Source organism: Schistocerca serialis, chromosome 1, assembly GCF_023864345.2.
Source record: "Schistocerca serialis cubense isolate TAMUIC-IGC-003099 chromosome 1, iqSchSeri2.2, whole genome shotgun sequence".
In the NCBI taxonomy this organism is placed as follows: Eukaryota; Metazoa; Arthropoda; class Insecta; order Orthoptera; family Acrididae; genus Schistocerca; species Schistocerca serialis.
The window spans coordinates 1254550804-1254575930 of record NC_064638.1 but is presented as its reverse complement, the minus strand read 5'-3'; the positions used below and the strand labels follow the sequence as shown (position 1 = coordinate 1254575930).

At 46.1% G+C, this 25127-nt stretch overlaps 1 protein-coding gene across 1 annotated transcript in view; it reads right to left on the bottom strand.

The window, feature by feature from the left end:
- LOC126456748 (Down syndrome cell adhesion molecule-like protein Dscam2) overlaps positions 1-25127 on the bottom strand; it is a 660038-nt gene that overhangs the window by 456576 nt on the left and 178335 nt on the right. The window contains exon 4 of the mRNA XM_050092498.1: positions 13216-13365. Within this exon, the coding sequence (XP_049948455.1) occupies positions 13216-13365 (150 nt within the window). The remainder of the gene's footprint in view (positions 1-13215; positions 13366-25127) is intronic.

The window sequence follows — 25127 nt, the reverse complement described above, 5'->3', positions numbered from 1 at the left end:
TGGTGTGGACAGGGCGCAGGGTCCGAAGTAAAAAAAAAAAAACAGCTGAAGGGTCCCCCACCCCCATTTGGTACATCCGGGCGTGTTCCAAGTAGTGTTCTTGTGGAAAACAACTTATTTGCCAAGATCACTGTGTTAACACAATTACTGCATAATATGTTTCGGCAATATGTATTGCAATCTTCAGATCCATAAAATCTGGCATTGGTAGTTATATCACGCAGTACTTAAACACACAGTCGCATTAGGATTACACAGTATACTGTCCCACCCAACATGGCATTATACCACGGACAGGTAAGGTGTGGTATGCCTTGTTCCTGCCATTCGTACTACAAGTTGTACATGCAATAGGGTAGGACACCTGGCATGTCATTGTAGGGCCTCGACTTTCCTATGCATATTGTGTAGTCCTAATGTGACAGCGTGGTCTCAGTTGTATGACGTAGCTACACTCCCCGGTTTTATGTATCTGAAGGTGGCAATACATAGGGATCTTGGCAAATAAATTGCTTTTCACAAGAACAGTACAACACAAATTTATAGCTAGTTTTCTCCACTGAATGATAATTTCAGGTAACCATAAAATAATTTTCAACGAGGAATTTCCTTGGGGCATGTACGTACACCGGTGAGCCGAGACGTTATGACCGCCCGCTTAATAGAGCGTTTGTCCTCCCTTGGAACACGTTATATAGGCGATTCTGAATGGCATGGGTCTGACATGCCCTTGATAGGTTTCCGGAACTATGTGGCACAAGATATCTGCGCACTTGTCACGTGGTTTCCGTTAATTACGGGCAGTGGTTTGTAGGGACAGATCCCATCGGGATCTTCGTAGGGACAGATCCCATCGGGTTCACATTACACGAATTTGGTGGACAAGACATCAAAGTGAGTTCACTATCGTGCTTCTGAAACCACTGTGGCACGATTCTGACCTTGTGACATCGACAGTTATTGTACTGGAAGATGCCATCGCTGCCGGGAAAGGCATCAAGCATGAAAGGATGGAAGTGTCTCCAACGTCCACGTGGTCCACAACTGTCAGGGCGCCTTCGATTACTACCACAGGTCGCATGGTAGTCCACGTGAATTTCCCTCACAGTATAAAACTGCCTCCACTGACCGAGTCAGTGGCACGGTGCATGTTTCGAGTTGTCCTTCGTCTGAATGATGACGTATCTGGGGACGACTATCTAATGTAACAAGAAACCGCTGTTCTTCTGGAAGAAGAGTACAAGTCAATCTCCGTAATTTAACTGAAGACGCCTATTTCTTCCTCAATTTTATTTATAGTTCAGCTTGTTAATAACAAATGCAAAAATATTACCTTGTTGGTTAAAGTATTAAAAATACGTTTATACAGTTTTATTTTAATAAGGTTGTCACCGGAATGAATCTTCCGCTCCGCAGCGGAGTGTGCGCTGATATAAAACTTCCTGGCAGATTAAAACTGTGTGCCAGATCAGGACTGGAACCAGGGACCTTTGTCTTCACGGGCAAGTGCTCTACGGACTCAGCTACCCGAGCACGACTCACGACCTCCCCCTCTCCCCCGCTCCCTCTTACCCAACAGCTTTACTTGTGGTAGCACCTCACCTCCTACTTCCCAATGTAAACGGTTTTCCTGCTTAACGTGCGTGGTTCTAGTCCCAGTCCGGCAATAGTTTTCATCTGCAGGAAGTTTCAGAGGTGTCACTGTTCTTGTAAGATACACTAATTACTGCACTCATATCATTTGCCTCAAAGAGAAGCACTGTTAACTTTTTCTGTGTTTATGATTCACTGTGCCATGTGCTACCCGAGCTGGTGAAGTCTACCCAAATTAATTTTTTTTTCACACACTTGCGTTTGTTTTTGTTCCAGTTAACAAATTTTAATTTCATGTTCTCATTTCGTCCTACGCTTTCAGACAGTACTGTTTACTGCATATATTTTGTGATATTCTAATGTTGCTTGAATGAGAATCTTCTCTTTAAAAACCACCCTTTGTTCCATTTGAGCTTTTCTTTTCTTTTCTTGTCTTCGTACCTGCAGCATCGTATGAGGTTTCCCGAAAAATCTTTCATAATTAAGTCCACCTGTTACTTATGTCTGTGTGATCTTAATTTCGAAGATTCTTAACTTTCTGTAATTAAATATTTTAAGTTATAAATTTTTGCAATTACAAAATTGGCAGCAGTGTAGGTGGGAGATAAAGACCATCGACCTTCTACGAATCGACATCAAATGATCATCGCATGCCAGATCAGTCCACAGAAAACGCTGGCATAAACTGTTCATTGCTCTGTTGCTATTCATTGAAATATTCATTGCTCTTAAAGCACAATATTGCTTTAAGAGCAATGAAAACAATTTATGCCTACAGCGTATCAGTGAGAACTGAAAAGTCTTCTTTTATTTTGCCCATCAGATATTATGTTATGTTAACCGGGGGCCTAGAAACGACGGAGAGGCTCCGTCCCCGCCGCAGCCGCAGTGGTCCCCAACCCCACGACGTCTACCGCAGTCCAATTCACCCCTCCACCGCCCCACACCGAACCCAGGGTTAATGTGCGGTTCGGCCCCTGGTGGACCCCCAGGGAACGCCTCACACCAGACCAGTGTAACCCCTATGTTTGTGTGGTAGAGTAATGGTGGTGTACGCGTACGTGGAGAACTTGTTTGCGCAGCAATCACCGACATAGTGTAACTGAGGCGGAATAAGGGGAACCAGCCCGCAGTCGCCGTGGCAGATGGAAAACCGCCTAAAAACTATCCACAGACTGGGCGGCTCACCGGACTTGGACACAAATCCGCCGGGTGGCTTCGTGCCAGGGACCAGGCGCTCCTTCCCGCCCAGAAAGCCGTGCGTTAGTACGCAAGGCCAACCGGGCGGGCTGCCCATCAGATACTCGTAACGGATGCTTCAGACATTTCTAGACGCTATTCGACCGGAGAATTTCTGAAATGTTATTTGTGACTCCACTTACCGCAGCAACTCACTGTCAGTGTCAGAAGGTTGCTGAGCGAGGGATGCATGAAAACGGCTGCTCGGATCGCCCGCCCTTACAGGGGATTAATAATGAATCAAAGCGGCACTTGGTGCTTGCGAACCTCGCAAAGCCACTTTTCTGCCGGAAGGCTTAGCGCCGAGATGAAGGCCGACTCAAGTACTCATCAGCGGCCGGTGGCTGCGTCACTTCACGTGCTTCCTCACTAACCACACGTGACGCTCCTCAGCTGACAGGCGCTGCCTGAACGTGAGCGCTACGGCGGTCGCCACTCAGCGACACTTGAGTTCTGTAGGCAGGATCATCTCTTAAGGCTCAACGTGCCAAAGTCATATCGATCGTGAGAAAAAAATCGTCTCTCAATCGTCCTCACGTTCAAGCCTACTTTTAGAAAAACTCTAGACCTAATTCCACGGTTTATTTCTATCAGGTATCCAACATTTCATTCTCAGCAGCATTAGAATTATGTAAAGTATTAATTGTCCAGCCATCTTCTGCAGATGTGCGAAAGCATTCGTTGACCGCGTCAATCGTAATGGTATTTCATCACAAGAGGACTCTTGAGGGTTCCTTGGCTATACGTTAAATACGTTTTATAAACATAAGATCACGTAAAATTTGTTGGATAGCTCATTTCACAGGGCGTAGGGCGGCAAGGGCTGCCCACAACCAGTAAAGCGAGTAACGGACGATTCTGTACACAACGATCTTAGGACTGTGTCCTCAGAGGATTGCACAGAGGTGTGAGTGAATAATCTCCTCAGCACTCAACCTGTGTCATTTAGAACATGTGCTAGAAATGCTGACATTAGGACGTTAGAGATGGCGATATTTATGTTATTTATTAAAATGCATGTATGTCCGAAGAAACATTGTATCGAACTATACATATACCGTAAACTATAGACGCTGCTCTGCCGTATTTCATGCTTAATCTGACGAGCAAAAATAATGTCTCTCCTTGTGTGTCATGTGATTTATGTGAGCACTATGGGACGCAGACATTAAGAATACTCCTCGTTACCTGTCTCTTCCCACAAAGTTTGGGTCCCGAAATCGTGTTCCTACTGCCCTCCAGATTCGAATTCGTCGAAAATCACTCTCCAGACCAAATAGGGACTCATCTGTGAAAAGAACATTAGCCCACCGTCCAGGTGGCATCGCTCTAGCCGTTCCCTTCTGTGAAGACACACCAGAGGTAAACAGACAACAGGTCACCAACAATAAAAACCACTCTACTGAAGCTTTCTGTACACCGTTTGCCTCGGTACAACACCTATAGGAGGTCCTGCGACGTCAGATGCCAGTTGCAGTGCAGTACTACGGCGGTACCGTCGTGCCCTTACAGTCAAATAAAAGTCACAGGTGATCGGCTCTGCCCTAGTCTCCGGGATCCAGTATCTGCCACTATAAACTGTCGCCTCATCCAAGAAACAACACTATGACTCACATTAAGTCATCGGGCCATATTACTTTGTGACTCTCCTGCTGCCATTCTTCGTATGGCCCTCCACAGCAGGGCCGGCCGCAGTGGTCTAGCGGTTCTAGGCGCTCAGTCTGGAACCGCGTGACCGCTACGGTCGCAGGTTCGAATCCTGCCTCGGGCATGGATGTGTGTGATGTCCTTAGGTTAGTTAGGTTTAAGTAGCTTTAAGTTCTACGGTGCTGATGACCACAGATGTTAAGTCCCATAGTGCTCAGAGCCATTTGAACCACAGCAGGGAGTCTGTAGGCGTCTTCTCTGTGTCATACTGCACCGTCTGTGGCTGTGTACACAGCGATTGTGAATGTAGGCTACCCTGCAAACACTACCCCGCTTCATACGTGCCTGAAGTCATTGCTGACGTGGTTGTCCGTTGATCGGAAAGCCATCTTCCGTGCCATCATGATAGTAACATCTCATGACAGTATGTACAATTATATCGTGAATTAGACACAAGACGGGGAAGTAGCAATTTGTTGCTTTAATTTCGTACACCTGTGTATTTTGTAAGTGTTATTGTCTTGAATAATGAAAGTTGTTTTATACTGATCGAGTTACTGAGATATTTTAGAAGGTACGTGGAACTCATTAAAATAGTGTTCTAGTGAAGTGTACCATAAATTATTTAGTTATCCGGCGCAATAAAATTTTAACCCGCCTAGTGTAAGCTGGTACACAGCCTACAGCACATAATTTTGAGGAACGTCTTACAAATTTCTTTCTATAATTTGGAGAGTAATTTCGAGTGTCACCGGGCTACAGTCGTGGTGTCTTTGGATGGAATACAATAGCCACATGTTCAACCTGGTACCACAAGAATTGTAACAGTTGTTTGAGATATGTTAATATTTTTTATTTTTCAGATGACTGGAAGTATTGACTTATACAATCCATTATAATGGTTCGTACGGAAATTTAGTAATGAACCATGTATCTTGTGGACGACCTCAGTGTAAGAAGCTTCCAGCGCAGTTTGTTGTGGTATGATGTTTATATGAATACTGATTTCTTTGATGTGATGAACCTGGTTTCTTAAAATTCATTTTATTAACTAACTCTAAGTTTTAATTGTAAAATTTTGACTGATTATTTGTCAGATAAACCTCATTTCAAAAAATTATTTTATTTACCAACTGTATGTTTTTAATTAATAAATCTCTGAATTTGTGATTCTACGCGTTGTTCACCCAGACCTAGCTCCTCCACATATACCAGTGGTACAATATCGATAATCATTTATCAGCTTTGATGATACTATTTAATTCATTTGTATAGTTTTGCTCTGAACTAAAGTTTGTAGTGTTTCTATGGCACTGAATCTTCGCAAATAAAGAACGTAATAAATTTTACGGCCTATGGTCACAATGAGAAAACAATTGGCTCTAAATAAAACAACTTTCCGCAGACGGAACTACTGAACTTGTAAACTCGTCGTTGTATAGAAATGGAATCCTGACATCACCTGTGAGTGTTTGTGATGTGTGAGTCAGCAGTCAATTAAAATGCTTTACTGTACTGATATGAAAATATCAGGAGAAGAAAATAATAACACATAATTGATCGTTAAGAGGAAAAGAGACTAATGTTGAGTCAGTGCGTCGGATGGAAAAATATTAGCGTCATGAGAGGTCTAACATTGTGTTGGGAGGTCTAACATCGTGTCGTTTCCAAAGAAATCACCCAGGATTTGTCTTAAGCGATGTACTGACACCACAGGAAACTCTAAATCTGCATAGGTGGAAGGGAATTAGATTCTCAGTCCTAGAATTCCATCTAGTCACATGCCTTAATCACAGCGTTAATCAGCAATCTCGGTAAAAATTCTAATAATCGATTTTGGAAACACTTCTAACAATAGATTTCACTATTTTGCTTTGGCTGTATAAACATGTCATAGCGTAAATAATACAGAAATTAAGTAAATGCACTGAAATGAAACGAATGGATCTACATATCGACGATCCCACAACTACAAAGATCAAAAAGAGTTTTGCATCACCTCGGTTCTGAGAGTTCCGGAACCTGTACAGAAAATTGGAATAGAGATCGATATAAACATCATTTCCGCCATTTTTACGGCTTATCAAAACCACACATTGCATTTTGTATCACCATACAGCAAGACCTTCAGAGGCGGTCGTCCAGATTGCTGTACATACCGGTACCTCAAATACCCAGTAGCACGTCCTCTTGCATTGATGTATGCCTATATTCGTCGTGTCATACTATCTACAAGTTCATCAAGGAACTGTTGGTCCAGATTGTCCCACTCCTCAACAGCGATTCGGCGTGGATCCCTCAGAGTGGTTGGTGGGCCAAGTCGTCCATAAACAGCCCTTTTCAAACTATTCCAGGCATGTTCGATAGGGTTCATGTGTGGAGAAAATGCTTGCCACTCTAGTCGACGATGTCGTTATCCTGAGGGAAGTCATTCACAATCTGTGCACGATGGGGCGCGAATTGTCGTCCATGAAGGAGAATGCCTGACCAATATGCTGCCCATATGGTTGCACTATCTGTAGGAGGAAGGCATTCACGTATTGTACAGTCGTTATGGCGCCTTCCATGACCATCAGCGGCGTGCGTCAGACCTACATAATGTCACCCCAAGACAGCTGGGAACCTCCACCTTGCTGCACTCGCTGGACAGTGTGTCTAAGGCGTTCAGCCTGAGCGGGTTGCCTCCAAACACGTCTCTGACGATTGTATGGTTGAAGGCATATGTGACATTCATCGGTAAAGTGAACGTGATTCCAATCCTGAACGGTCTATTCCCATTCGGCATGTTGTTGGGCCCATCTGTACCGCGCTGTACGGTGTCGTGGTTGCAAAGATGGATCTCGCCATGAACGTCGGGAGTGAAGTTGCTCATCATGCAGCCTATTGCGCACAGTTTGAGTCCTAACACGACGTCCTGTGGTTGCACGAAAAGCACTATTCAACATGGTGGTGTTGCTGTCAGGGTTCCTCCGAGCCATAATCCGTAGTTAGCGGTCATCCACTGCAGTAGTAGTCCTTGGACGGCCTGAGGGAGGCATGTCATCGATTGTTCCTGTCTCTTTGTATCTCCTCCATGTCCGAACAACATCGCTTTGGTTCACTCCGAGGTGCCTGGACACTTCCCTTGTTGAGAGCTGTTCCTGCCACAAAGTAAAAATGCTGACGTGATAGAACCGCAGTATTGACCGTGTAGGCATGGTTGAACTACAGACAACACGAGTCGTGCACCCCCTTCCTGGTGGAATGACTGGAACTGATCGGCTGTCGGACCCCCTCCGTCCAATAGGCGCTGCTCATGCATGGTTGTTTACATCTTTGGGCGGTTTTAGTGACATCTCTAAACAGTCAAAGGGACTGTGTCTGTGATGCAACATCCACAGTCAATGTCTATCTTCAGGAGTTCTGGGAACCGTGGTGATCCAAAACTTTTTTTGATGTGTGTTAAGATGGATGTCTTGCCGATTCTGTGATTGAAAGATTGCGATATTAATAATAGTGTAAGACGACGTGTGTTTAAATGGATGTCTTGCCGATTCTGTGATTGAAAGATTGCGATATTAATAATAGTGTAAGACATACAGAGTTCGGACAAAAATATGGAAACACCAAAAACACAATACATTGACATGGCTAAAACTGTGTAGGAAAGGCGTTGGCATTCAGAACGGTTTAGAGACGTCTCTGAATGGGTGAATACAGAACCTTTATGGTTTTCAGGGGTATCTTATACCATTCCTCCTGCAAGATAGTGCCAAGTTCACGATACGATGATGGAGGTGGACAGTGATCACGCACCCTCCTCTCCAAAGTAGGCAACAGAGGTCCAGTAATACTGAGATCTGGTGGATGTGAGGGCCAGGGACGGTTCGAGAATTTATCCTCGTGCTCACAAAACCACTCACTGCTGGACGACGGGAGCTGTGAGAAGAGGGGTCTCGTCATCTTGGAGCACACCATCACCGTTGGGGAACAAACATTTTGCTATAGGGTGCACCTAACCAATAGTCACAAAATTCTTGGCAGTAAAGTGCCCTTGTACAGTAACCATGGAGTCCTTGCAGTACCACAGTATAACTGCCAAAATCATGACCGAACCCCCAGGCATGTTTCATTCTTGGAACGTAAACTCGGCCAGGAGTTGGAAACAATGAGAAACATGACTCATCTGGCCAAATGAATTCCTTCTGTTGCTCCACAGCCCAGGTTTTTGGCTTCCGCACCAACGTTGCCAGCTTGTGGAGATCCGTTCGTGTTGTTTTGTTGCTGGCAGGGTTCCCTAGTGCGACATTCAGTTCTGCAGAAACTTTTGCAGCTGTCGCTCTCTTGTTTGTCGTCACAGTTGTCTTTAATGACCGTCAGTCACGCTCATTCAACACACATTTTCGTCCGCGTTGTGACTTGACGGATGATGTTTTCTTGCTTTGCCTGCATGCTGTAAAATGTTCGGTAAGGTGCCTCTCGAAACAAAAAAAAAAAAAAGACTTTGACTGCCTTCGTTACGAGAGCACCCGCCATAAAGCACCAACACTCTGCCCGAGTTCGAATTTACTTTGCTCTGACATAATGCATCACAACTATTCGAACCACTGCTCTGAAGACGACTGATACTTAGCATGTATTGAGAACACTGCACAGCTGCCGCTCGGGGTCAATTAAAGCAGCGGAACCTACACTATGAGATCAAAAGTATCCGGAAACCTGGCTGAAAATGACTTACAAGTTCGTGGCGCCCTCCATCGGTAATCCCGGAATTCAGTATGGTGTTGGCCCAAGCTTAGCCTTAATGACAGCTTCCACTACCGCTGACATACGTTCAGTCAGGTGCTGGAAGGTTTCTTGGAGAATGGCAGCCCATTCTTCACGGAGTGCTGCTCTGAGGAGAGGTATCGATGTCGGTCGGTAAGAGCCTCCCACGAAGTCGGCGTTCCAAAACATCCCAAAGGGGTTCTAGAGGATTCAGGTCAGGACTCTGTCCAGGCCAGTGCACTACAGGGATGTTATTGTCGTGTAACCAGGCACCACAGGCCGTGCATTATGAACAGGTGCTCGGTCGTGTTGAAAGATGCAATCGACATCCCCGAATTGCTCTTCAACAGTGGGAAGTAACAAGGTGCTTACAGCACCAATGTCCGCCGCTCGTGGTCTCGCGGTTGCGTTCTCGCTTCCCGAGCACGGGGTCCCGGGTTCGATTCCCGGCGGGGTCAGGAATTTTCACCTGCCTCGAGATGACTGGGTGTTTGTGTTGTCCTCATCATTTCATCATCATCCAGGAAAGTGGCGAAATTGGGCTGAGCAAAGGTTGGGAAATTGTACGGGCGCTGATAACCGCGCCGTTGAGCGCCCTACAAACCAAACATCATCATCATCATCACAACACCAATGTAGGCCTGTGCTGTGATAGTGCCACGCAAGACAACAAGGAGTGGAAGCCCCTCCATGAAAATCACGACCACACCGTAACTCCAGGGCCTCCGAATTTCACTGCTAGCACTACACACACTGGTAGATGAAGTTCACCGGGCATTCGCCATGCCCACACCCAGCCATCGGATCGCCACATTGTGTACCGTGACTCGTCACTGCACACAACGTTCTTCCACTGTTCAGTGGTCCAATGTTTATGCTCCTTACACGAAGCGAGGCTTCGTTTGGCACTGTGGATAACATCGGAAGTTCACAGAGGCTTTTTGCGGATGATGCTGTGGTATATCGAGATGTTGTAACGATGGAAAATTGTACTGAAATGCAGGAGGATCTGCTACGAAATGAGGCATGGTGCAGGGAATGGCAATTGAATCTCAGTGTAGAGAAGCGTAATGTGCACAATGTGCATAAATTATCTGGGAGTAGGCATTAGGAGTGATTTAAAATCGAATGACCATATAAAATTAATCGTCGGCAAAGCAGATGCCAGACTGAGATTCATTGGAAGAATCGTAAGGAAATGCAGTCCGAAAACAAAGGAAGTAGGTTACAGTACACTTCTTCTCTCACTGTTTGAATACTGCTCACCGGTGTGGGATCCGTACCAGATAGGGTTCATAGAAGAGAGAGAGAAGATCCAACGGAGAGCAGCGCGCATCGTTACAGGATCATATAGTAATCGCGAAAGCGTAACGGAGATGATACACTCCTGGAAATTGAAATAAGAACACCGTGAATTCATTGTCCCAGGAAGGGGAAACTTTATTGACACATTCCTGGGGTCAGATACATCACATGATCACACTGACAGAACCACAGGCACATAGACACAGGCAACAGAGCATGCACAATGTCGGCACTAGTACAGTGTATATCCACCTTTCGCAGCAATGCAGGCTGCTATTCTCCCATGGAGACGATCGTAGAGATGCTGGATGTAGTCCTGTGGAACGGCTTGCCATGCCATTTCCACCTGGCGCCTCAGTTGGACCAGCGTTCGTGCTGGACGTGCAGACCGCGTGAGACGACGCTTCATCCAGTCCCAAACATGCTCAATGGGGGACAGATCCGGAGATCTTGCTGGCCAGGGTAGCTGACTTACACCTTCTAGAGCACGTTGGGTGGCACGGGATACATGCGGACGTGCATTGTCCTGTTGGAACAGCAAGTTCCCTTGCCGGTCTAGGAATGGTAGAACGATGGGTTCGATGACGGTTTGGATGTACCGTGCACTATTCAGTGTCCCCTCGACGATCACCAGTGGTGTACGGCCAGTGTAGGAGATCGCTCACCACACCATGATGCCGGGTGTTGGCCCTGTGTGCCTCGGTCGTATGCAGTCCTGATTGTGGCGCTCACCTGCACGGTGCCAAACACGCATACGACCATCATTGGCACCAAGGCAGAAGCGACTCTCATCGCTGAAGACGACACGTCTCCATTCGTACCTCCATTCACGCCTGTCGCGACACCACTGGAGGCGGGCTGCACGATGTTGGGGCGTGAGCGGAAGACGGCCTAACGGTGTGCGGGACCGTAGCCCAGCTTCATGGAGACGGTTGCGAATGGTCCTCGCCGATACCCCAGGAGCAACAGTGTCCCTAATTTGCTGGGAAGTGGCGGTGCGGTCCCCTACGGCACTGCGTAGGATCCTACGGTCTTGGCGTGCATCCGTGCGTCGCTGCGGTCCGGTCCCAGGTCGACGGGCACGTGCACCTTCCGCCGACCACTGGCGACAACATCGATGTACTGTGGAGACCTCACGCCCCACGTGTTGAGCAATTCGGCGGTACGTCCACCCGGCCTCCCGCATGCCCACTATACGCCCTCGCTCAAAGTCCGTCAACTGCACATACGGTTCACGTCCACGCTGTCGCGGCATGCTACCAGTGTTAAAGACTGCGATGGAGCTCCGTATGCCACGGCAAACTGGCTGACACTGACGGCGGCGGTGCACAAATGCTGCGCAGCTAGCGCCATTCGACGGCCAACACCGCGGTTCCTGGTGTGTCCGCTGTGCCGTGCGTGTGATCATTGCTTGTACAGCCCTCTCGCAGTGTCCGGAGCAAGTATGGTGGGTCTGACACACCGGTGTCAATGTGTTCTTTTTTCCATTTCCAGGAGTGTAGATAAACTCCAGTGGAAGACTGCAAGAGAGACGATCGGTAGTATCGAGAGCATACCTTCACCGAGGAGTCAAGCAGTATATTGCTCCCTCCTACGTATATCTCGCGACGAGACCATGAGGATAAAATCAGAGAGATTACAGCCCACACAGAGGCATATCGACAATCCTTCTTTCCACGAACAATACGAGACTGGAATGGAAGGAGAACCGTTAGAGGTTCTCCAGGTACCATCCGCCACATATCGTCAGATGGCTTGCGGAGTGTGGGTTTAGATGTAGAACCGGCATGATGTGTGGATTATGAGCAGCCGCTCGACCATGAAATTCAAGTTTTCTCACCTCCCGCCTAACTATGGCAGTATTTGAAGTGCATCCTGATGCAGTTTGCAAACTCCTGTGTGATGGTCTGGATAGATGTCTGCCTATTACGCATTACGACCCTCTTCAACTGTCGGCGGTCTCTGTCAGTCAATAGACGAGGTCGGCCTGTACTCATTTGTGCTGTACTTGTTCCTTCACGTTTCCATTTCACTAACACATGGGAATCAGAGGACCTAGGTATGGCCGGCCGAAGTGGCCGTGCGGTTAAAGGCGCTGCAGTCTGGAACCGCAAGACCGCTACGGTCGCAGGTTCGAATCCTGCCTCGGGCATGGCTGTTTGTGATGTCCTTAGGTTAGTTAGGTTTAACTAGTTCTAAGTTCTAGGGGACTAATGACCTCAGCAGTTGAGTCCCATAGTGCTCAGAGCCATTTGAACCATTTTGAACCTAGGTATGTTTAGGAGCGTGTAAACCTAGCTTACAGATGTATGACACAAAAGACACCCAATCACCTAACCACCTTCGAAGTCCGTGAGTTCCGCTTAGCGCCCCATTCTGCTCTCTCACGATGTCTAATGACTACCGAGGTCGCTGTTATGGAGTACCTGGCAGTAGGTGGCAGCACAATGCACCTAATATGAAAAAGTGTGTCTAATATGAAAAAGTGTGTTTTTAGGGATATCCCGATACTTTTGATCACATAATGTACATGTTTGGCTGGCTTTTGTATTTGTGTTCAAGCACGAATTTTTCGCGGTGTTTCCATAGATTTGTCCAACCCCTGTAGTCAGTTGTTTTAATTTTTGACGAGGCTGAACTGGAGTACGTCACTGGCTACAGAAGGGGTTGGGAAACCGACTGTACCTGTGACGGTGAGCAGCTGTGCCGGGGTGCTCCTGCGGCGCTCCCCGGTGAGTGCGTGCAGCGTGAGGCAGCTGTAGCGGGAGGAGGCGTCCGCCGCAGTGGCCCGCCTCACCAGCAGGTCACCGGTGCTCGTCACCACGAAGCGGCCGCCTCCTGCGACGAACACCTGTTTGAGTGACTGTGGTATCTGAGGTTAATTATAACTCTGAACCGAGTCTCAATCAACGTTGCACGTGGAAATACACTACTGGCCATTAAAATTGATACACCAAGAAGAAATGCAGATGATAAACGGGTATTCATTGGACAAATATATTATACTAGAACTGACTTGTGATTACATTTTCACGCAGTTTGGGTGCATAGATCCTGAGAAATCAGTACCCAGAACATCCACCTTTGGCCATAATAACGGCCTTGATACGCCTGGGCATTGAGTCAAATAGAACTTGAATGGCGTGTACAGGTACAGCTGCCAATGCAGCTTCAACACGATACCACGGTTCATCAAGAGTAGTGACTGGCGTATTGTGAAGAGCCAGTTGCTCGGCCACCATTGACTAGACGTTTTCAGTTGGTGAGAGATCTGGAGAATGTGTTGGCCAGGGCAGCAGTCGAACATTTTTTGTATCCAGAAAGGCCCGTACAGGACCTGCAACATGCGGTCGTGCATTATCCTGCTGAAATGTAGAGTTTCGCAGGGATCGAATGAAGGGTAGAGCCACGGGTCGTAACACATCTGAAATGTAACGTCCACTGTTCAAAGTGCCGTCAACGCGAACAAGACGTGACCGAGACGTGTAACCAATGGCACCCCATACCATCACGCCGGGTGATACGCCAGTATGGCGATGACGGATACACGCTTCCAATGTGCGTTCACCGCGATGTCGCCAAACACGGATGCGGCCATCATGATGCTGTAAACAGAACCTGGATTCATCCGAAAAAATTATGTTTTGCCATTCGTGCACCAGGTTCGTCGTTGAGTACACCATCGCAGGCGCTCCTGTCTGTGATGCAGCTTCAAGGGTAACCGCAGCCATGGTCTCCGAGCTGATAGTCCATGCTTCTGCAAACGTCGTCGAACTGTTCGTGCAGATGGTTGTCGTCTTGCAAACGTCCCCATCTGTTGACTCAGGGGTCGAGACGTAGCTGCACGATCCGTTCCAGCCATGCGTATAAGATGCCTGTCATCTCGACTGCTAGTGATACGAGGACGTTGGGATCTAGCACGGCGTTCCATATTACCCTCCTGAACCAACCGATTCCATATTGTGCTAACAGTCATTGGATTTCGACCAACGCGAGCAGCAATGTCGCGATAAGTTAAACCGCAATCGCGATAGGCTAGAATCCGACCTTTTTCAAAGTCGGAAACGTAATGGTACGCATTTCTCCTTCTTACACGAGGCATCACAACAACGTTTCACCAGGCAACGCCGGTCAACTGCTGTTTGTGTATGAGAAATCGGTTGGAAACTTTCCTCATATCAGCACGTTCTAGGTGTCGCCACCGGCGCCAGCCTTGTGTGAATGCTCTGAAAAGGTAATCATTTGCATATCCTGTCGGTTAAATTTCGCGTCTGTAGCACGTCATCTTCGTGGTGTAGCAATTTTAATGGCCAGTAGTGTATGACATAGGCTGGAATCTAACGTATCACAAATGGCCTAGGAAAACTGTTTCACATTTGAGTGTCCTCACAGATTTACGTGACCTGAAGCAAAGAAATCGACTGTTCATTCTTAAAGAAAACGACGAGTTCTTATACGTTGGAAAAATCAACTGTTGTATTAAATGTCTATACGTTAGAAGGAAGGTTTGCCCTCTATTTTACTGTACGTGGTGGCGAGCTTCTTAGATGTAACGAACATGCCGTCTGTAACGCCGCTTCCTTTGGACGCAAAATTGAAAATATAAAATTGTTCCCTAAACCCAATAAAAGTCCCACTGGAATAGCATCACTTGAATAGTAGCAAGTATACAGGGTGAAAAGTATTTAAACCGACGAACTCTGGGAGGTTGTAGGTGACATCAAAACAAATATTTTTCCCTAATGTCATTTTTTCCTATGAGGATTATTTAAACCGGTGGAAGCCATATTACGCTGTTCAGTTGTTATAGGCCGTATTACGATCTTCACTTGTTAGAGGGCGTATTACGCTATTCAGTTGTAGGCAACTGCTGTCCACCAGTGTAGTAGTGCATTGTCTGTGTTTACTAATGGGGCGATACACCTGGAGTGAGTACACTAATATGCTTGGTACGTACTGCGTAGCGCACCACGACCTACGAGCTGCACAGCGGGTTTATCAACAACAATATCCTAATCGCCGTATCCCGCACCATACGATCTTTGCTGCTGTGTACCAGCGTCTGCGTGAGAGCGGGTCATTTAGCAGATTACCTGGACAGGGACGCCGTCGCACGGTAAGAACGCTGCAATTTGAGGAAGCTGTCTTGCAGCATGTGGAGCGGGATCCTTCAATCTGCACTCGTGCAATTGCACGTAACATGGGGAAGTATCAGACGAATGTAGGAACAGTCCTTCGAGAGCAATTTTTACTTACATTTCACTTACAGCGTGTCCACAACCTGGAACCAATTGATTATCCACCCAGACCACAGTTTTCGCGGTGTACCTGGAACAGTATGAAATGTATCCTACATTTCCATCCTTTGTGTTATTTACCGATGAAGCAACGTTCAGGCGTGATGGAGTCTTCAACATGCACAATTCGCATGTTTGGAGTGAGGATAACCTACACGCCACAGTTACTAGCGCTCATCAAATGCGGTTCTTCGTTAATGTGCTGGTCGGTGTTCTTGAGGACTGTTCAATTGGGCCGTATCTGCTACCCAGGCCATTAAATGGCAGGCACAATTGCAATTTTCTCGCCAGTGCATTGCCAGAGTTGCTGGAAGACGTCCCGCTCCCTACAAGACAACGCATGTGGTTCCAACATGACGGGGCGCCTGCACATTTCAGTCGTCGTGTGCGTCGATTCCTGGACCGACGTTTCCCAGAAACGTGGATTGGCAGAGGTGGTCCTGTACCATGGCCTGCTCGATCCCCAGATATTTCCCCTCTTGACTTTTTTTATGTGAGGAGAGATGCAGAAGTTTGTTTATGCAACTCCTGTTGCATCAGAAGAGGATCTGGTTGCCCGGATAGTAGCAGCAGCAGGAACAATTCAGGATACTCCTGGGGTTTTTGCCCGTGTCAGACAGAACATGATCCGACGGTTTAACCTTTGTTTACGTGTCAATGGAGGCATTTTTGAAAATCTACTGTAACTGAAATTGGGTTGTGTTAATGTGTTGCCTCTTAGTCATAAAAAATGGAAAAGTGTTTGTTGGTTTAATTAATTTGCCACCAGAGAAATCTTCCTCTACCTGTTTAAATATTCCTCAAAGGAAAAAATTACACTAGGGAAAAATATTTGTTTTGATGTCCCCTACAACCTCCCAGAGTTTGTAGGTTTAAATACTTTTCACCCTGTATACAGATAAGAAATACAGTATTAAGTGACTTAATGTTTTAAAAAGGGAAAGAAAAGAAATAGAATCCATTAGTTTCAAATTAAAATAATAGTAGATCGCAAAGTAGTGTACTTATAGGTCACGGAATAGAACGAGTGAACTCAAAGAATACTTCTTGTGAGTACTCTTTGAGGACACTACGTAATACAGAAGAAAAATGTCATACATTGTTAATGTGCTACCAGCGATTGCTGGATCAGGCCATATCTCAACGTATGCTCTTGTACGTAGGCGAGACGAGATTGTTTTTGTGCATTTTTGGAAATTTTGCGATCTGCTAGGAATCATTAAACTTGAAATAGGTAGATCAGTAACCCTGAATATATCATTACGTAAAGCCAAGGGAGGAAAAGATCCGAACTTTTCTTAAATTGATTATCATACAGGGAAGACTTAACTTTGCCCGAAAGTGATAGTCTGTTAGCAGTTTACCGACATAGGAAGTGAACATTCGTATTGAATTGTGAGAAAGTACTGAAGTCTCGTAGCAAATGAAATCTGGATCTTGTTACAAACTCTTTGATGGAAACATAGCTAATTCCACCCAGCTTAGGGAAAAGTTACTTCCTTAATACAATAAAAGGACGTGAATTGTATAGAATAAATCAGCATAAAGTGGATTTATTGTGTGACATTTCTTTCAACCCATTTAATATTGTGTGTTTATAAAATATATAATTGTGCGACGACATAGATTAATTAATAACAGAGTGCAGCGTGCATAAATATTCCTTGCCGCGTTAGAAAGTTATTGTACCGACTCGAACTCTTAAGCTTACGTAAACTGAAAACTTTAGGGGAGAAACTATTGCCGTACATGGACTGTAGCCATAATTAGTACAAGGATAGCCATTGGTGTTCAACTACGGGTAGCTGTGCTCGCACACGTCGGGGAGCATATAATTATTTGAACTGGTCGGTATCATTGATACGCACTCGGCGTGAATGCAGTGCGGCAGGGCAGACTTATTTTTTAATGTCATGTTCCTCATCAGACAGTATTACCGCTAATAGGTCGGAGCACGAATATCAACAACAAATATTTCCAATATATCTTAAGGGGAGCAGTTACCCGTCGGACAGCAAAATAATGCGAACGTGATACAATAGCTCCCTACTTAGCAATCATATACAACCACTCGCTCACCGATAGATCTGTACCTGCAGATTGGAAAATCACGCAGGTCGCACCAGTGTTTAGGAAGGGTAGTAGGAGTAATCCATCGAACTTCAGACCTATATTACTGACGTCGGTTTGCAGTAGGGTTTTGGAGCATATACTGTATTCAAACATTATGAATCACCTCGAAGGGAACGATCTATTGATACGTAATCAGCATGGTTTCAGAAAACATCGTTCTTGTGCAACGCGGCTAGCTCTTTATTCGCCCGAAGTAATGGCCGCTATCGACAGGGGATCTCAAGTTGATTCCGTATTTCTCGATTTTCGGAAAGTTTTCCTCACAAGCGACTTCTAATCAAGCTGCGGGCCTATGGGGTATCGTCTCAGTTGTGAGACTGGATTCGTGATTTCCTGTCAGGAAGGTCGCAGTTCGTAGTAATAGACGGCAAATCATCGAGTAAAACTGAAGTGACATCAGGTGTTCCCCAGGGAAGCGTCCTGGGTCCTCTGCTGTTCCTGATCTATATAAATGACCTGGGTGACAATCTGAGCAGTTCTCTTAGGTTGTTCGCAGATGATGCTGTAATTTACCGTCTAGTAAGGTCATCCGAAGACCAGTATCAGTTGCAGAGCAATTTAGAAAAGATTGCTGTATGGTGTGGCAGGTGGCAGTTGACGCTAAATAAAGAAAAGTGTGAGGTGATCCACATGAGTTCCAAAAGAAATCCGTTAGAATTCGATTACTCGATAAATAGTACAATTCTCAAGGCTGTCAATTCAACTAAGTACCTGGGTGTTAAAATTACGAACAACTTCAGTTGGAAAGACCACATAGATAATATTGTGGGGAAGGCGAGCCAAAGGTTGCGTTTCATTGGCAGGACACTTAGAAGATGCAACAAGTCCACTAAAGAGACAGCTTAGACTACACTCGTTCGTCCTCTGTTAGAATATTGCTGCGCGGTGTGGGATCCTTACCAGGTGGGATTGACGGAGGACATCGAAAGCGTGCAAAAAAGGGCAGCTCGTTTTGTATTATCACGTAATAGGGGAGAGAGTGTGGCAGATATGGTACGCGAGTTGGGATGGAAGTCATTAAAGCAAAGACGTTTTTCGTCGCGGCGAGATCTATTTACGAAATTTCAGTCACCAACTTTCTCTTCCGAATGCGAAAATATTTTGTTGAGCCCAACCTACATAGGTAGGAATGATCATCAAAATAAAATACGAGAAATCAGAGCTCGAACAGAAAAGTTTAGGTGTTCGTTTTTCCCGCGCTCTGTTTGGGAGTGGAATGGTAGGGAGATAATATGATTGTGAATTGTGATTTTGGTTCGATGAACCCTCTGCCAAGCACTTAAATGTGAATTGCAGAGTAATCATGTAGATGTAGATGTAGATGTAGATGTAATGGGATGGTTGTGTTTGACGGTCAACGACGCAGGTAAGGCACGTGTAGTGCTGCAGTGTGCGTCTTCAGTACGGACTAGGTATCAGTATAGGTTGTTCTAGAGTAGTGCACACTTCGTATTTGCACTCAGAGGCCGAGGTCGACGTGCAATGAAAGACCTAACAGAGTTCCAAAGAGGGCAGATTAGCTGAAGCATCAGTAACCAATACAGCCAACTTGTTGAATGGTTCAAGAGCCACTGTTTCAACAGACATGACAGCCTAATCAAAACATGGAAAGACATCATCGTGTAAACCTAATAGTGAGCGCAAATCAAAACTAAATGGCATAGATCGTCGTACGTAACACGAATTGTGTCCAAACAGCATAAAACTACGGCGGCTAAAGTGACTGCAGGGCTCAATAGCCATCTTTTGGACCCAGTATCTATCGATACTGTCCGCCGAGAACGCCATAAAGCGAACATTCATGGACGAGCTGCTACAACGAAACCATTCGTGACGACAACCAACGCAAAGAAGTGTAAAACATGGTGTAAGGAGCATAAATCCTGGACGGCTAGACAGTGGAAAAACGTCATATGATCCGGCGAATCTACGTTTCCGTTATTTCCAACATCGGGCGGGGTGTACGTCTGGAGAACGCCAAAAGAAGTGTACAATCCTGACTGCTTGATTTCAAGGTTAAGCATAGTGTGATGGTGTGGGCAGCCATATCCTAGTATTCTGCTTGTCCCATCATTACTCTCAAAGGACGTGTTACAGCCAATGATTATACGAACATTTTAGGTGATCAGGTGCAACCCGTGATTCAAACCTTGTTCCCCAACAATGATGCCATATTTCAAGAGGGTAATGCACCCATTCACACAGCCAGGACAGTACAATCGTGGTATGAGGAGCATGCAACTGAACTGCAGCGTCTTCCGTAGCCCGCACAGTCCTCTGACTAGAAGAATATCAAACCTTTGTGGGCGCATTGGAGAGCAGACTCCAGAGCAGATTTCCGCCTCCCCCGTCACTGCAGGAGTTAGATGAGGTTTTGATAGAATAGTGGCATAAAATTCCTCTGGAGACTGTATTACGTGAAAATGGGGGTCCAACTCCTTATTAATAAACCATTCCCAAGTAAGTACAGGTGTTCACATTATTGTGCCAATCTCCTGTACATTCGTAGAATAAACATTTTATTAAAAGTATTTTGGCGACCACCTGTACGCCGCAAAATAAATACTCTTCTTAACGAAACCTCGTTTCATGTTGAACGTAAGCGCGTAATGACAGTATTACGAGTTACGTTCCATACACGCTGTCGATTTATTTGACATTACAATGCAATGTCGCACACTCTTAAATGAAATAAACAATTTACTAACAATTACTTGGTAGCTACACAAATAACACAAATTTTATCTTCCAAAAAATTAACTGTAGCCTTCATTTAAGCATGTGTTTGAACTATTGAGCATGGCCTAAAAGGCATATTTGCAATCGCCGTTCGAAAGAACGACGAACAGATGTAATTGCAGTGGATAATTGGTAGAGTATGCACTGGCGACTCGACGTCACACATCATCTGGTGTACTTGGGGCGGCCGGCCGCGCTGGTCTCGCGGTTCTAGGCGCGCAGTCCGGAACCGTGCGACTGCTACGGTCGCAGGTTCGAATCCTGCCTCGGGCATGGATGTGTGTGATGTCCTTAGGTTAGTTAGGTTTAAGTAGTTCTAAGTTCTAGGGGACTAATGACCACAGCAGTTGAGTCCCATAGTGCTCAGAGCCATTTGAACCATTTGTACTTGGGGCTCCGTTATAGACTGCTTCTTTGAAAGCTCCCTAAAGAAATAAATCGAGAAGAGTCAAATCCGGGGACGTCACAGGTCATTTGATAACAGAATTTCGTCCTATCCAACGTCCAGGAATGTTCTCATTCAGTATCTGCGTTGCCGCACGGGACGAGTGTGCTGGACAACCGCCGTGTTGCAGCCACATACACTTAGTGTGTTGCAGCCACATCCTCTTCTAGAAGAAGCGGCAGAATGTTGTTCAGAAAGCATGCGTAAGAATGTCCATTTAGCCTGAGGTGAAGTAATGTCCTACACTGTAATTTCCTATGATGCCGCACCGTACGTTTGCTCTCCACGGCCGTTGATGTTGCACCTGACGAAGCCGGTTGTGCCGTGCGTGGCTCGTGTTGGTGCCATATCTCATTTGACATCCTGTTTTCACTGTACTACCACCTCGTTGTGTTAATTTCAATTACTGGTGTTACTGGGTTGCTGCCTTGCCTGCCCGTGAGCGGCAGCAGCGGCGCTTATCGAGATAAGCCCTGTCGTATTATATTTGCTGACTGCTATTACTCCCCCGTTGCCGTGTGTTCAGAGTTACTTAGGATCTGCCGATGAGTTGGGAGGCACCTAGTAGCGCAGTTCGGACCTGGCAGTGTTTGACTCGGGACACAGCAGACGTTCAGTCGGGGCGCGGCTGCAGTGAGGTCCGGACAGCCATGACTCTCCCGACGGTTGGCGATACATATGAATTTAGTGTGGTCCACCTTGGTTGGTCGTCGGTCGGTCGTCTTGTTGGACAACGTGTATGTCGGCCGGCGATCGCTTATGGGTTGCCTGCGTGTGCCGACACGCGATTCGTCCTTGTTATTGCACAGTCGCTGCCGTTAGGTTGTCTACTCCTTCGTGCAAGTGTTCGTGAAACTGTGTGGAGCTTGTGATGTCGACTGCTCAGTTATTTTAGTCCTGTCTCCGTGTTGACGTGTGGCAGTCGGTCGGTTGGCGTGGAGCAGCGAGGAAATCTCCGCGGGCCGTAATTTGGCCGGGCCCTCTTGCGGTCTCTATGCAGTGTGGGAGTGCGTGGGGTGTTCCCATTGCTACGAGGTCCGTGACTCACCGACACGAAAGTTGAGTTTAGATTTAATTTACCAGCAAGTCAAGACTGTTTACATGTGCCATTTGGTTCTCGTTGTTGGCTAGCTACAACGTGCGTGTTCGAGTTGGCGAACGTTTAGCCACCGTTCGGTGGAGTCTAACTGTATTTGGTTATTTGCAATTGAAGTGCACCAGCGAAATTTTCTGCCGTGTGGCCGTTAACGTTCTGGTTACCTGCCCTGGCCGTTGACGTAAATTTAGGCATTGTCCTTTCCTCACTGTGTTGTGGCTGTCCAGCACGGTGTGTAGTTCGACAGATTAATGTGTGCTTCGTTGTGGGCGTCCATGCCTTTTACGTTTGCACTGATCTCCCGGTTGTGTGCTGGTCGAGTGGAGCGCAAGTTACCTTGTCGGTGGGTCCGTTGACTCTCTGTAGGTTGGGTTGTCGTCGGTCCGAGAATGGTTGGGCCGACTGCCTGTCTCACATAAGTGAATGTTAGTATTTCAAGTGCTGGCCGACCCCCAAAACCTCTGACCGCCGTTAGCTGCACTGCCTTTTCTTATTTTCTGTTGTGTGTATTTGTATGGCTCCTAGCCTATGGTTTCGAAATAAGGTTGAATTGTTTTTAGTGGTGTTTTAAGTCATGGGCCTTCAGCCGCTTTAAAATTCAAGTTCCTTGCTTTTCAAGTGTTAGATTGTTTGGGCCTTCACCCTGATTAAACTACTGTTTAAAGATAAAGCCTTAGTCCTTCTGCCTACTAAAAATTATTTTAGTGGTGTTTTAAGTCATGGGCCTTCAGCCGTTTTAAAATTAAAAGTTTCTTGCTTGTCAGGTGTTAGATTGTTTGGGCCTTCAGCCTGATTAATATATTGTTTAAGCCTTGGGCCTTCTGCCTACTAAAAATTATTTTAGTTGCGTTTTAAGTCATGGCGCCTTCAGCCGTTTCTAAATTAAGGATCTTTGTCTTTCGAGCATCAGACTGTTAGGGGCCTTCAGCCTAATTGAAGGTAAGGCCTTCAGACTTGTGTTTTTTTATTCAATTTTATCTTGAGTCTTAAATCATCGGCCTTCACCCGTCTTTAAATTAAGGTTGTTGCTTTTCAAGTGTTAGATTTTGGGGTCTTCATCCAAATTATAGAACTTACTTAACATGAGGCCTTCTGCCTTCCAAATATTCTTTTTGGCGTCCGAATTTTGAGTAAATGGCGTTAAGCGGTTTTTTTTTTTTCAAATGAAAGTGGTTGTGCCCTTCAGGCATAACATAGTGTGGCGTATTTAGCCGATAACTATATTCAAGAATTTATACTGTAATGTTCGGTCAAATAAATAAAGTTATATGTGTTCGAGCGTAACTGACAGCCGCTCATTTTGGCCCCTTCCCACAATTCCAACTACCTGTTCTGTGCTGCGGGTTTAGCAGGGCGTCTCACCGGTGTGGATTGGCTGCTGGCCAGTAGTGCTTGTTATGCAAATTTACATTAGCGTGGTTAGTAAACGTTGCTTCATCGGTGAAGAGCACACGTTGGAAAAACATAGGGTCGTCTCTCAGTTGCTGAAGGACAAACCGACAAAATTCTGTGCGACGATCGAAATCAAATGGTTCAAATGGCTCTGAGCACTATGGGACTTAAGATCTTTGGTCATCAGACCCCTAGAACTTAGAACTACTTAAACCTAATTAACCTAAGGACATCACACACATCCATGCCCGAGGCAGGATTCGAACCTGCGACCGTAGCAGTCGCGCAGTTCCGGACTGAGCGCCTAGAACCGCTAGACCGTCGCGGCCGGCGACGATCGAAATCATCGTCGTCTAGCGCCTGATGTAGTGACAGATGATAGGGATGGAAATTTTGTCGATGCAAGATGCGAATGACGCTCATCTAGATGATTCCACATTCCTTGGCAATACGTCTGGACCGCTGCGCAGACTCATCAGCGTCGTAGCCAGAATAGCTTCTTCGTTTTCTCTGTCAGTTTCAGTCTCTTCTCTTGTCCTCTTTCTAACGTTCAAGCAAACTGTCCTCACTAGCATCTTAATAATTCTTGCAGTTGCCTGGCGCGTCCGACATTGGCGATCCGCTGTACTGTTTTTAAGGCATGTATTTTAAATTCACCATATAGAAATATGCCTTAAAAACAGTACATTCATCACATACAAATCTTCCCCCCATGAATCATGGACCTTGCCGTTGGTGAGGAGGCTTGCGTGCCTCAGCGATACAGATGGCCGTACCGTAGGTGCAACCACAACGGAGGGGTATCTGTTGAGAGGCCAGACAAACGTGTGGTTCCTGAAGAGGGGCAGCAGCCTTTTCAGTAGTTGCAGGAGCAACATTCTGGATGACTGACTGATCTGGACTTGTAACATTAGCCAAAACGGCCTTGCTGTGCTGGTACTGCGAACGGCTGAAAGCAAGGGGAAACTGGAGCCGTAAATGTTCCCAAGGGCATGCAGCTTTAGTGTATGGTTAAATGATGACGGAGGTAAAATAGTCCCCCATTCGGATCTCCGGGCGGGGACAACTCAGGACGATGTCGTTATCAGGACACAGAAAACTGGCGTTCTCCGTATCGGAGTGTGGAATGTCAGCTGCCTTAATCGGGCAGGTAGGTTAGAACATTTAAAAAGGAAAATGGATAGGTTAAAGTTAGATATAGTGGGAATTAGTGATCTTCGGTGGCAGGAGGAACAAGACTTCTGGTCAGGTGAATACAGGGTTATAAATACAAAACCAAATAGGGGTAATGCAGGATTAGGTTTAATAATGAATAAAAAATAGGAGTGCGGGTAAGGTACTACAAACAGCATAGTGAACGCATTATTGTAGCCAAGATAGACACGAAGCCCACGCCTACCACAGTAGTTCAAGTTTATATGCCAACTAGCTCCGTAGATGACGAAGAGATTGATGAAATGTATGATGAAATAAAAGAAATTATTCAGATTGTGAA